The sequence below is a fragment of the Etheostoma spectabile genome, chromosome 12 (genome assembly GCF_008692095.1).
Source record: "Etheostoma spectabile isolate EspeVRDwgs_2016 chromosome 12, UIUC_Espe_1.0, whole genome shotgun sequence".
NCBI classification, from domain to species: domain Eukaryota; kingdom Metazoa; phylum Chordata; class Actinopteri; order Perciformes; family Percidae; genus Etheostoma; species Etheostoma spectabile.
Window position 1 is genome coordinate 32,199,219 of NC_045744.1, and position 12,667 is coordinate 32,211,885.

Below are 12,667 nucleotides of genomic sequence, written 5' to 3' on the forward strand. Positions count from 1 at the left end.
ATGTAAATCAATTGAAGGCCACCTGCTTTTAATAATCATGCACCAGGACAAACAAAATCCATTTATTTTTGGGGCAAATATGCGCTACAAAGACTTCAGTTTAAATATTCCAGTTACACCTATAAATACATTTCCTCCAGGGAAAGTAACTATTTATTGTAGTTTCCTAGAATCAGATGACATTTCCATGGAAGTATAGATTAGCCTTAGCTCCACTGCTTAAAGTCTAGGTGACATCTCCTTCCACATGCAGATTAACTTAATTGTTTTCAACTAGATAAGGCTGATACATAACAGACATTCAAATCTTGCAAATCATTGTATTGCTTTACATGTCTAACATTGCCTTCAACACACTTACGTACATTGTGTATTGTGCCACAGCCTCATAGAGAACCCGGATCATTATGTGTCTATCCTTTGGATTTTTCTGGCATGGTTCTTTGTTGTCTAGCTTTGTTTGGAGGTGTCTGGGGAATGCTGGAATGTCAAAACTAGCAGGCAGTCTCACATTACCTCCATTCCTGTAATATAGCAATTTTTGTCTTTTAATTTTAGGTGTAAATCAAATTTCAGGAACAATTTACATAGCTAAGACCCTTCCAATTAATAGGTTACCAAACAGTTTGAAAAGTGCAGTGTCTTTGACAACGTGTCTTAAATCCTTGAAACAGGTCAGGTATGAAAATTCAGTTAGCCTTAAAAAAGCAATGTCTGCCCCAAATATTAACTGTTATGATGACAATAATTACTACAACAACTGTTATGATACTAGTGTTCTTAAGCTTCAAGTTGCTCACTAAAGCTAAGATGAAACTTAGAAGTTGCTCTGAAAACACTATACATTCACTAACCTTGGTATAGCTGAACTAGACTGCTGGCATTCCTCGGGAGGTACAGGCTCTAATGTCAGCGTTACTACTGGCTCTTTCAGCTTGCATACCAACTGGTTGAATTTCACCTGCTTCTTAAAAGATCCTTGAAACAAGTATGCAACCATAGTCTCTGTGAGGCCACAGTCAACTGTTTCACCATCCACATCATTATCTATGAGAAAGTAAACAGAGGGATATGAAACAGCTGTGTGCACTTGGCTAAAAAGTAATCCAAACAAACTGAATTAATTTGACCAGCATATAATACAGTGAATATTCTCGCGTGAGTACAACGGTGGTGTTTGAGTGTGTGTTTGAGTGTGTGCGCGCCCGAGACAGCTAATTTGCCCCACAGTCCGTAAATAACTGACTCAAGCTAATATCCTATGTCTTGCTAACCAGCTACTGACCAAAGTTGAGAGTGATAGCCCTGATGCTAGGGACAATTGCGGACCAAGCTCACCCAGGCTTTAAGATAGGATGTGTTGTGCTCCGCGCTCACACCGCAACAACGGCACCTCAGCTTAAAAAGCTGCGTGAAGCTGACACCCCACCCACGTCAAAAAATTCAGCAAATAGTCTGAATGGTTAGTGCTCCGTTTGTGCAGGTTTGTGCCGTTGAAATTTTCGTTTGTGCAGCTTTCGTCTTTGAGATATTAAAAGTTATAATTTTGGCCGATGACGTCACCGTCCCCCCATATCGCTCCAAAACAAACCAAAGTGGGCTAGTTCGTTAGTGCTCCGTTTGTGCAGGTTTGTGCCGTTAAACCTGTCGTTTGTGCAGCTTTTGTTTTCGAGATATTAAAAGTTATAATTTTGGCCGATGACGTCACCGTCACCCTATCATGTTCCAAAACAAACCAAAGTGGGCTAGTTCTTTTAATTCTTCAGATTTTCAGCTGTTGTACAATGTGTATCTTTTGTTTTGAATTTCAATAAAGACTTAGAACAAGAAAAAATGTGTCTCATTTCAAGTAATGTTTCAAGATAGCAATGTTTTCTCACGAACGTAGCGTTCTCTCCACAATAATTGAATCCTGCTAATAAAGGACATGCAGCCCTGACCCTAACGTAATGTGTATAACCTGTTCAACTGTGCTTTGATTTCGGAGGTGGTCTGAACAATTATATTTACATTGTTGACGTACTGTCTGCTGATTATGCAGCAAACGTGTAAAAAATATACATTAGCCTATAACGGTTCAAAAAATAGAAAAAAAAAAATCCACAGCCAATTTGCTAGTTGCTTGAGCAAAGTTTTTGCAGAGTAAAACGGAAATGTGTCATTGGTTCAAAGTTCATCCAAGTAATGTACTTAATATTTAGTAAATATATTTTCAATGCAACAACTTTCATTTCATCCAATTTCTTTCACAAACGGAGCACTAACGAACTAGCCCACTTTGGTTTGTTTTGGAGCGATATGGGGGGATGGTGAACTCTAGATGGAGCTAAAAAATAATTTTTAATATCTCAGAAACCAAAACTGCACAAACGAAAATTTTAACGGCACAAACCTGCACAAACGGAGCACTAACCATTCAGACTATTTGCTGAATTTTTTGACGTGGGTGGGGTGTCAGCTTCACGCAGCTCCGCTAGCAGCTTCACGCAGCTCCGCTAAAACCCATTAAGGGCGCGCTCACACTATGCGATACCGTGACCGAGCACAAAATGGACTCCGGCGCGGTACGCATGTAGTGAGATGCTAACCTGCCGAGCAGTGTAAAAAGCTCTGTACAGCGTGCTTACCTCGACAACCAAGCTGTGACCTAATGTTAACATAACTCTCCTTATAAGCTAGACTCCTTACATGCTTGCTAATAACGTTTTTAGGTCTCCGACAGTGGCAGTTGTGTTGGAAAGATTTGTCATCAGTAGCACCGCTAATGGGCTAACGTTAGCTAGCTAATGTTAGCCCGTTAGCATTAGCTACCACAAATATTTTGTCAACTAAAATGTCATTTAAATAAAAACTTACCTCTGAATCTCTGGGCTTCGACGTCGGTCACTTCTATGCCTGCTTCTGATATTTTTTGAAGGATCTCCTCGGTTGAAAGCCCTATAAGAACCATGACTAACCCTCGCTACCACTTCTTCTTCAAAAGAAAGAAAGACCGCGAACTGGACGTTATTTTAAGTTGAGATCAGGCAGCCAATCAGGGCTGGCTCTGCATGTCTGACACATCTTTCCACCAATCAAAAGTAGTGAGCTGGCAGTCTCCGTTCCCGCTCTCCAGTAATTTGATAATGGATAATGTAGGCCATGCAATGCAAAAATGTTTCTGATGAAACACACTGTAACAGTGAGAATCAGCCATTTGTGTGTTTGTGTAGTTTTTCATTTACAAAATCACTATATTACCATAATTTCGTTATAATTGTATTGTAATTATTTAACTTCAGCAAATTGACTTACAAAACTTTTATTTCCTTTATTTCAAGGCTACTCAAATATAGTGATAATTTAAAATCTACCTTAAATAATTAAGGTATCATTAAAACCTTTAAACAACTTTTACAAAAAAAATTGACTCAGCAGAGGCTGTCTCTTGATATTGTACCTTAACTTTTAAAAGAAAAGGTACATATATGTACCTTTTAGTGCTTGGAAACATATATGTCCCTTTTTGAGGGTCAAAAAGGGACATATATGTTCCTTGAGGTCCAACAATGAGCCCTATGGGGTACGTTAGTATAGATTGTACCTTGGGGGACAGAAATGGACCCCTACTGTACCCTTATTTCTGAAAGTGTATGCTCTCTCTTTTATCCATCAGACTATTAGACAGCTGACCAAGCACTTTAAACGTACATTGTTATAGGTTTTTATTTTATTTTTTTTATTGTATTTGTGTATGGGGTTGTGTTGTAGTGTATTTGTTTTATTTTGTTTGTTCTCTAGTTTTTATGGGTGTGATGGCAGATGTGAGCACTGTAATTTCCATTTTAATGGATGAAATAAACTTGACTTGACGGTTAAAATTCAATCTTAAAAAGTCAATTCATGAAGTACATTATTAATGTTAAAGATTAAACACTGATATGTCTTAAAAGCAATTAAACTGAGATAAAGATAATTAAAAAGTAAGTTTATTTTGAAGGAGATTGGTTGGAGACATGCTGTCAGCCAATGAGGTAGCTAAGATGCCCTTCACAAACTCTAAAACCATTAGCTTGATGTTTTAAACCTGCAAACTTAATCCCGTGCTGTGTAATATGTAGTTTGCATAATTGTTACACACTTAACTATGGAATGTGCTGATTTAGCACTTTTAGCCATATTTGAATTATCTTTGAGTGTTTTACTTGAGATGTGTCTAACCATGCCTTCATATGACAGAGTGTGTCGGCTTACTAGCAGGAACGTTCAGTCAGGATAGGCAAGCTAGGCACTGCCTACCCTGCCAAAATTCTAGCATAAAAATGTTTATTAAATAAATGTATTTAATAAACTTGTATTTGTATTTTTACTGTTATTCTTGTGATTTGTGTTATTCCAATTATTTAGACGTTACAATGACAAATGTAGCAGTTACGCATAATCAAATGGTAGAATAAGCAGTGCTTTTACTGTCCATTCAAGCAAAAAACAACTCTCTGCAGTGCCTTTGCTCGTTATGCCAGTAATTATCTCTGTTACATATAAAACATGGACCAATCAAGACATTACTGGCCCTTTGCGTAACTAACATCCTTACACCAGCTACGTTATAAGTGCAATCGTCGCAAAATTCAAAGTCAATATGACAGCAGCGGTGTCCGCCAATATCACAGCGTTGAGGAATTTCTTTAAACTACATTTTAATTGAAAAAATGAGCTAATAGCAAGAGGGAGGTCTACGCCAGCCTTAGATGGACTACTGCAGCAAAAGGGACACAAAATTGTCCAATTGTTTTAAACTGACTTGTATGAAAGAAAAGATTGGCTATCTGGCTGTGCTAACAGCCAGCGGCTGGACTTCTACGGGGTCCTGGGATCTGAACAACCTGCCCGCAGCTGGAAATTTCTTGATATCGACCATGCGTGTGTGTCGCGCTTGTGCGTAACGTTTAGCCTACTTTTTTGATTGAGTATTAGCTTAAACAATAAATTAGGTTTTAAATCTGGCTTTCATAACTCAGAGCCAATCCTCTTACTGACATCACCGCACGTCACTGTTTACTAGTATGTTATTTTGTGTTCTAATTATGTGGAAGCATTATTTTGATATTATATTGAAGAGGTTTTTCAGTAACTGTCTTTTAAGAATATTTTGAGAATGTTTGTTACTGATATTGTAATGTCATGTTAAAATGATTGTTCAGCTTAACATGAATTATATTCTATAGTTCATGATTGAAAGCTAAAGATAACAAGATAACTGTCTTTAACTGAACATGATGATGGTCATGATGATTTATGAACCTAAAATTAGGGTTCTATTTTTTACAGGCTTCGCCTTCTAAGGGCTACACTATTGGGTTAATCCTTTCGCGCATGCGCAGTTTTAAAGATTTACTTTCCCGCCCTTGCGTCCAGCCCGGGCCTCAACTACGTCCGCATTTACTGTATATGTACACAGCGGACCCGTTGTTCGCCTCACACTTTTTCTTCAATTACGCAGTATGAAGACAAGCTCAAGACTTTCCAGTGGTGCTCACGTCTAACCCTCCTGCCGGACCGGCCACATCCTGCCGCCAGACCTTCACCCTCGCTTCAGGACCTGCCTCGGCGCCGTTCTCGCCGGCCAGGCTCTCCCCCGCCACGCCTCCTGCTAGTTTTGCGCCCGCCTGTCATCTAAAGAGCTAAACTGACAGACGGAAGCTTATCCGGTTTTGCCAGGCTAGTGGGAACGGCAGCGGGGCAGACAGACAGAAACACGGCGACACCCTGGAACCGCTGGCGAACGGCGTCTTTCGACGAGCATGAGTCCGCTGGCTCGGTTCTCTCGGACAGCGCTGCCCTCTCTCCTGGGGGGAGTGGGCCTGGAGACGGCAATCAACGCTCTCCCACTGGAGCTCTCTCCGTCTCCCAAATGGCCAGGGGCACCGCCGAGCGGCCCTCCCCTTTGCCCCAGCCTCCACCGCCAAAGCTCTCTTCGCGGATCTGCCGGAGATCATCAGGAAGGCGGCAGAGCGGAGAGGCATAGCACTCCCGGCGGAGCTGGCAGCCCCGCACGCAGCCTTTTTAGGCGGGGATATTTACGACATGGAGCCGCCCTCTTCACGGGCCCCACTCTGGCTGCGCTTCACAGAGCTTCGACCATTTTTGTGGAGGAGGCTTTCTCCCAGCCTTGGGAACTTTAAGTTCCCGTTGTTCGCTACGCCCCGTTTACTCGGGCTCAAGGCAACATGGATGCGGGTTTTCCCAGGGGCTGGCGGCACAAACAACATAGCCCACCGCCATCCTCACCCTGAGCACGGCGTCCACGGTGGTGCTGTCCAGGGTCATGGCTTGGCAGACTGTGGCCCAGCGAAACACCTGGATACACATGCCTCAGCTGCCCGCGGCAGTTAGAGGCTGGTTAGACGTGTGTACGGCCCCTTAGCTCCCAATGGGCTTTTTGGGCCCGGTCCCCCTCCGCAGCGACAGCGGGAACCACACGGCCGGCATGTTGCACGAGGTCGGAGAACCATGAGAGCGGCCTCCACCTAGTTCAATCCGCCTCCCGAGCCACCCAGCAAGCAGCACTGACGGTGGCAATGACGGGACGGGGGGGATCGTCTGTCCCTCTTTGGCTAAGAGTTGGAAACAAAAACAGCATGTTTGAGGGCCACTCCCTCCCATCTTTACAGCCGTTTTTCCCCTCAACCAAACAGCCCTTGTTTCCTCTTGAACAACGCGCTGATGGGACAGTCGTTCCCCACACAAGCACACAGGAGACCGCTGCCGCACGCGGAGCGTCAAGGCCTCCTCGTTATGCCAGCAACGGGAATGTGCGCCCACCCATTGCGGATGACGAGGCTCAATCAACCCCCTCACCACGGCGATGCCGGTGGTACAAGGGACACATTAATCCAATAGCTTCTCCCGTCCCACACGGCGGCGAATGGCCACTGCCCTTTTCGAAAAAGCCCTACCACGGGCTGGGAGACACGATCACTCGTCTCCCCCAGCAACAGGGTGGGCTCTGCGCTCCCTGCTCGCCATGCCGGTGAACAACACTCAGACATGTGCTATCAGAGTGCAGCGCAGCATGGATTGGCTTGACACACATGGACTCATGGATGTCAAAGCCGATAACACAGGGTTACACACTCCAGTTTGCCTCCCCCCGCCTCCTTTTCGCGGGTGTGTTGGTGGCGACTGTATCATCTCTAGCAGAGTCAGACGTAATAACGTCAGCACTAGAAGGGCTGCTGACAAGCGGAGCCATTACCCGCCTCCTTCCAGGGGAAGAGAACGAGGGATTTTTACTCTTGCTACTTTTTCACACCGAAGGAGTCAGGAGGACTGCGTCCCATCCTTGACCTGTCACAGTTCGATCAATACATCATGGAGCGCCCTCTTTCCACATGCTCACCATAAGGCACGTGTTGGAATGTGTGCGCCACCCCAAATGGTTTACGTCTGTGGATCTGAAAGAAGCTTACTTTCACGTCCAAATCATTCCCGGGAACAGGAAACCCCTGCGGTTCTCCTTCCAAGGGGCACGTGTTCAGTTCAACCGGCTGCCGTTCGAGTACTCACTGCCCCCCCGCACCTCTTCCGAGTGCATGAAAACGGCTCTCCAGCCGCTACAGAAGAGGTGCATCAGAGTCCTTTTTATCTGGACAATCTGCTCATTCTAGCCCCCTCTCGGGAGCAGGCCACGCCGCAGACTATAGAGGTACTGCAACTGCAAACGCTGGGTTTTGCCATAATTTGGCAAAAGAGTGCTCTGGTCCCCACACAATCGATAGGTTATCCGGGAGTGGACATAATCTTGATCACCATGAGGGCCAGGTTGTCAGCACCAAGACAGGATGCCTTGACCTCTCTGTTGTCCCGTTTCAGGCCACACACAACAGTGTCATCGCTGTGAGTGATGCGGCTCCTGGCCATAATGTCTGCGGCACACACGGTGGTTCCCCTGGGTCTCCTCCACATGAGGAAAGTCCAAAGGTGGTTTCTTTGCCAATGACTAGATCCCATTTGCCACAAATGGCGAATGCTCTCCATCCCCATTCCCTCCGGTCAGACCTGGCATAGGCTACTGGAGGAATCCCCTGATCCTGTCTTCCGGGGTTCCCTGGAACAGAGTGACGTTACCGTACACGCAACATCCAAGGGCATTCTACGAGGGCTCTGTGCCCTTTCATCCGCTTCTACGTGCGAGATATGTCTGAACCTTCCATGTCCCGTTCAGTTCGGTCCACAATCAACGACGTGTAATGCTGCGTTGGATGTGCATTATGAAGACAAGCAGCAGATGCCCAATCGTTCCCAATCTCACGTACACCTATTGCATGCCGCTGCAGTCACACCCTGCTGTCTTCACCACACCTGTTTTAGGCGCATTGTGAGACGCAGTTTCTTCTAATTTCATAACCATGTTAGTTTCAGGCACTTCAATGCCACGTAAGTGGTGCCGCAGCAACCTTGCTCTGCTGTCTCACCTCTCCTGTTTTTGGAGTATTTTTGTGAGACGCAGTTCTTAATGTCATACAGTGTCATACCATGTTAGATGCACAGAGATATTCATGTCACTTCGTTGCATGCATGATTTTTTCGCCCGCATACGGTCAGGCGTCCCTTACAGGGTCAATCACGCACAATTCCCATTACTTAATGAACTACTGCCATCATATTTATGAAGTTTTCAGGCCACGACATTAGCATGGCAGGCTTTATCAGAAGAATGACTGATTGAGGTCTGTACATTGTTGTTGGGAAAATGTGGTCTATGTTCGGCTTGTGGGCCCTGTTCCGCAGGTGGCATTGACTACATCAGCTTCGCCTTAACCCAATAGCGTAGCCCTTAGAAGGGCGAAGCCTATACGAAATAGAACGGTAGTTATGTAGTTAACTCCAGATTCTATGAGTATAGGTGTAGCCCTCTAAGGTCTGGGCCACCTGGTCCTAGAACATTAGTTGAAGAAAAAGCTGATATTTTGGGAGACAAACAACGGATCCGCTGTGTACATATACAGTAAATGCGGACGTAGTTGAGGCCCGTGCTGGACACAAGGGCGGGTAAGAAAGTCTTCACAACTGCGTATGCGCGAAGGGATAAACCCAATACCCTTAGAGGGCTATGCCTATACTCATAGAATCTGGAGTTACCTACGTAACTATCGTTACAGGCAGAACATCTTGAGCTTGTTGACAAAGGGTTCAGTGAATTGACATTCCTGAGTTGTTAATGGATGACATGTTTTATTACACATGCATATGACTTAAAAAAGCGACCTGGAATACACCCTCCTCTGATGGTCTGAGAGAGTCCCACTCAGGTGAATCCAGAAACTGGAAAGGGTAGATGTAGTGCAGAAACTCTCCATTTACTGTCACACGGATTCTGTAGGGGAATAGATGGAAAGGTTGTATTAACCCATTAATCCACTTCCCTACAACATAGGAGGGCAAATGAACACTGAACTCACAGGACACAAAAACTACTGCTAAAATATTCATAAGTGACACTGTATTACAGCAGGTGTCCTGCTTTTAACAGCTGAGGGAAAGCTGCGGTGACATCTGTGTGTGTGTGTGTGTGTGTGTGTGTGTGTGTGTGTGTGTGTGTGTGTGTGTGTGTGTGTGTGTGTGTGTGTGTGTGTGTCTTATGTTACGTGTCCATACAGGCGTTTTCACGGATGGGATCGCCCTGCTTCCCAGCATTGCACGCTAGTGGGCTTACCAGCAGTTTCTCTTCATTGAGCTCTGACTACACCCTCCTACAACCGCAATGGCTGCAGCTGATTGGACGAGCGTGTCACGTGGCGCTGGCTGCTCTCAAATTTCCAAACAGACCATAATGGGGCCTCTTTTGGAATCTCTTATTTTACAAAAATACATCACCAAAAAGTGTTTCTCAAAACATTTCAAGCAACAAATAGGCAGTTGCTCAATCTGTCTTTATTTCAGATGGACTAAGGTCAGTTAAAAAGATTTTTGTCAGCTTTTGAGAGGCATTGAGCCGAGCCGGACGCTCCTCATTTGCATAAATTGGTAGGATTCAAATTTATGTAAATGAGGAGCGGGAAGCGGGCACTGCTGTCACCTTAGAGGTGCTTTAGGCATGTTTTGGGAAGTTTAAAAGCTTGTTGTCTCCGCTGCTTCTTTTCTTTATGCTAAAATAAATTAAACGCCTGCTGGTTTTGTGTGTGAGTGGTCTCTGGTTTATGCATGGCCAAAATTATTTGCAAACCTTAACAAAGCAGTTTCTGTTGCCTAAACTTAAACAAACTTGAACCAAAACTGGCAGATGAGTAATTTCTGGGTTTAATGCCAGTGACAAACACTATTTTTGTCAGCTTTTAACCTTTTGTTATCTAAAAATGTAGAGAAACTTGTTAGTTTATGTGTTGTTTTTAAATGTGACCATTTTATTGGAAGAATATACATTTAGAATTTTATTTATTTTTTTGTACCACATTTATTTCTAATTGACCATAACACAAATGTATCATGAAACATTAGATCATGCATGAGAAAGTAAAACTGTCTAGCCAACATTAGGAATAATGCAAATGTCAGTAAAGTGTGTACATATACTGCTATATACTAATTGTTGCCAAAGGAAACTGAATGAACTTGTTTCCATATCCAAACCCAGAACTTGGGAAGTTATCTATTTGCTCCTAAAATTTGTCGTTAAAACAAATGAATACAAGACCAGAATCTAAAGGTTTGATTGTATATAGAAGATTAGAGTCAAGTCCAGTATATACCCAACAACAAAACAAGCAAACATGTTTCATTTATTGACTTAACTGCGCCAGAGGAGAACAATGAAAAAAAAAGGATTTTTGTAGCTGAACAGTCTTTTGTCCGGAAATATAGCTAGTTGATGCTGAAGGAAAGCCATTTGGGCGCAATTTGACTATCGGTAGCCAGTGAGGGTTTTAAATAATGATTCTGACATTTTCTTGTCAAACTATCTTATAAAATATTCCTAAAACCATGTAATGTCAACGTTAACGTACAAAGACTAACATCAGTAAGGTTAACTGAGAGAACCGACCAACCTCCAATCCCTTTTGAGCCTTGGTTTGTTTCTTTAAATGGAGGCCGTAACAGTGACTAACATTGCTGTTTTTCTTTTCTGTATTGTACGTTAGATAATGAAGTTGACGGAGAAGCAGTGGACTATGGATTGACTGAGAGGATGGTTTCATACCTCTTTGAAGGATCGTTTAAGAAGCAAGCTAAATTCGACCGATTTGTTCAGCAGTGGAAAGAAACCGTGACACTAACCCTCGAGCCTGTCCCGGGACATTCAGAGAAGGCTTCAGCGGAATCAAGGTAATGTGTGATTGTTATAAAGTTAGGCCTAAATAGAAAATAACTCTATAATATCAGACATATAATCTATCTTTAGGTTGCACAATGAAGAAGTTTTTATCTGGATCCTAATTCACCTAGCTCCGGTAGTTTATAGTGTAACCATAGACTATGTATTACACTTTCTACAATGTTAAATGCTTTAACTACATTCTCATGATGGTACTTACAGACTTTTACTGAAGTAACATCTTCACAGCAGGACTTATACTGTAACAGAGTATTTTTCACATTTACATATATTGTTACACTATGGTTAATTTGAAGACTATTATTTTCTTTCACCAGAAGCCATTTAAGCTGTATTTCTTATATATTTGTCTTTAGACAAAATAAGGGTTAACCAACCAAAATACACTGTACATTTACGCAATACACTTTATATTTTTACTTATTTTTCAGGGATTTCCGGGCTGCAATCTTGCTGTTGCCAATCCTGAGGTGTGCAATTTGCGTACACTTATTTTTGTTTACATTACTTCACTGGAGAATTATATGCAACAACACATCGCCTGGATGTCTTATTTCTTTAATACTGGGCCTTGGTGTGGACATGGGGGCCGCAAAGCTAAATATGGCTAAAAGATGCAGTAAGAAAGATCCCTGATGTCACTGGTCCCAAAACAATATTTTAGTCTTTTGATATGCCATTTAAATGACAATTAAGGGCTTAAGTTAGACGTTTACTTTTGTGGCTACAAATAAATAAAAACATAAACCACACAAACACACACATACACAAACACACACGTGTTTTTTTTAACAAATGTTTTTATGAATGTTTGTGTAGATTTATGCAATTTAACTGAGTGAATACTACATTATGATGTGATATCTCTTGCAGGATCAGCCACCGTCACCCTATCCTACTGTACAACTCCACGATGTCTCTGACTGGAGGACTGTGCTCACTCAAAGGGTCCCTGCAGTGGTCAAACTGGATGGGCAGCCAGTCTGCAGGACACTTGGTTTGGAAGAAGGTGTTATTGCTGCTTTTTGTGCTTACTTTGTCTACAACGTGGAATATCCATCTCGTCTGAAGGACACCCTGATTTTCATTCAGCGATATGTTCTAAAAATGTCTGAGGTTGGTGACAATCCTCTACCCGTTAGTGTGACCAGGGTAATCAACATTTTAGCTTGATCAACAACAGCAATGCCTTCTCGAAGAGCCTTCACACTGGTGAAGTTAATCCAGCACATCGGACTTGTCCATGCACATGAGCCACATTTTGCCATAACGTGTAGCCTTAACAACTGTCAATCAACACTTTCTAAATATGAGTATTTCCGACGACATTTACAGGAAGCATAAAGACATTAT

General features: G+C 43.1%; 1 protein-coding gene across 1 annotated transcript in view; it reads right to left on the reverse strand.

Moving 5' to 3' along the window:
* popdc3 (popeye domain cAMP effector 3) overlaps positions 1-12,667 on the reverse strand; it is a 30,600-nt gene that overhangs the window by 16,379 nt on the left and 1,554 nt on the right. The window contains exon 2 of the mRNA XM_032530419.1: positions 9,250-9,358. Coding sequence (XP_032386310.1) covers positions 9,250-9,358 — 109 coding nt within the window. The remainder of the gene's footprint in view (positions 1-9,249; positions 9,359-12,667) is intronic.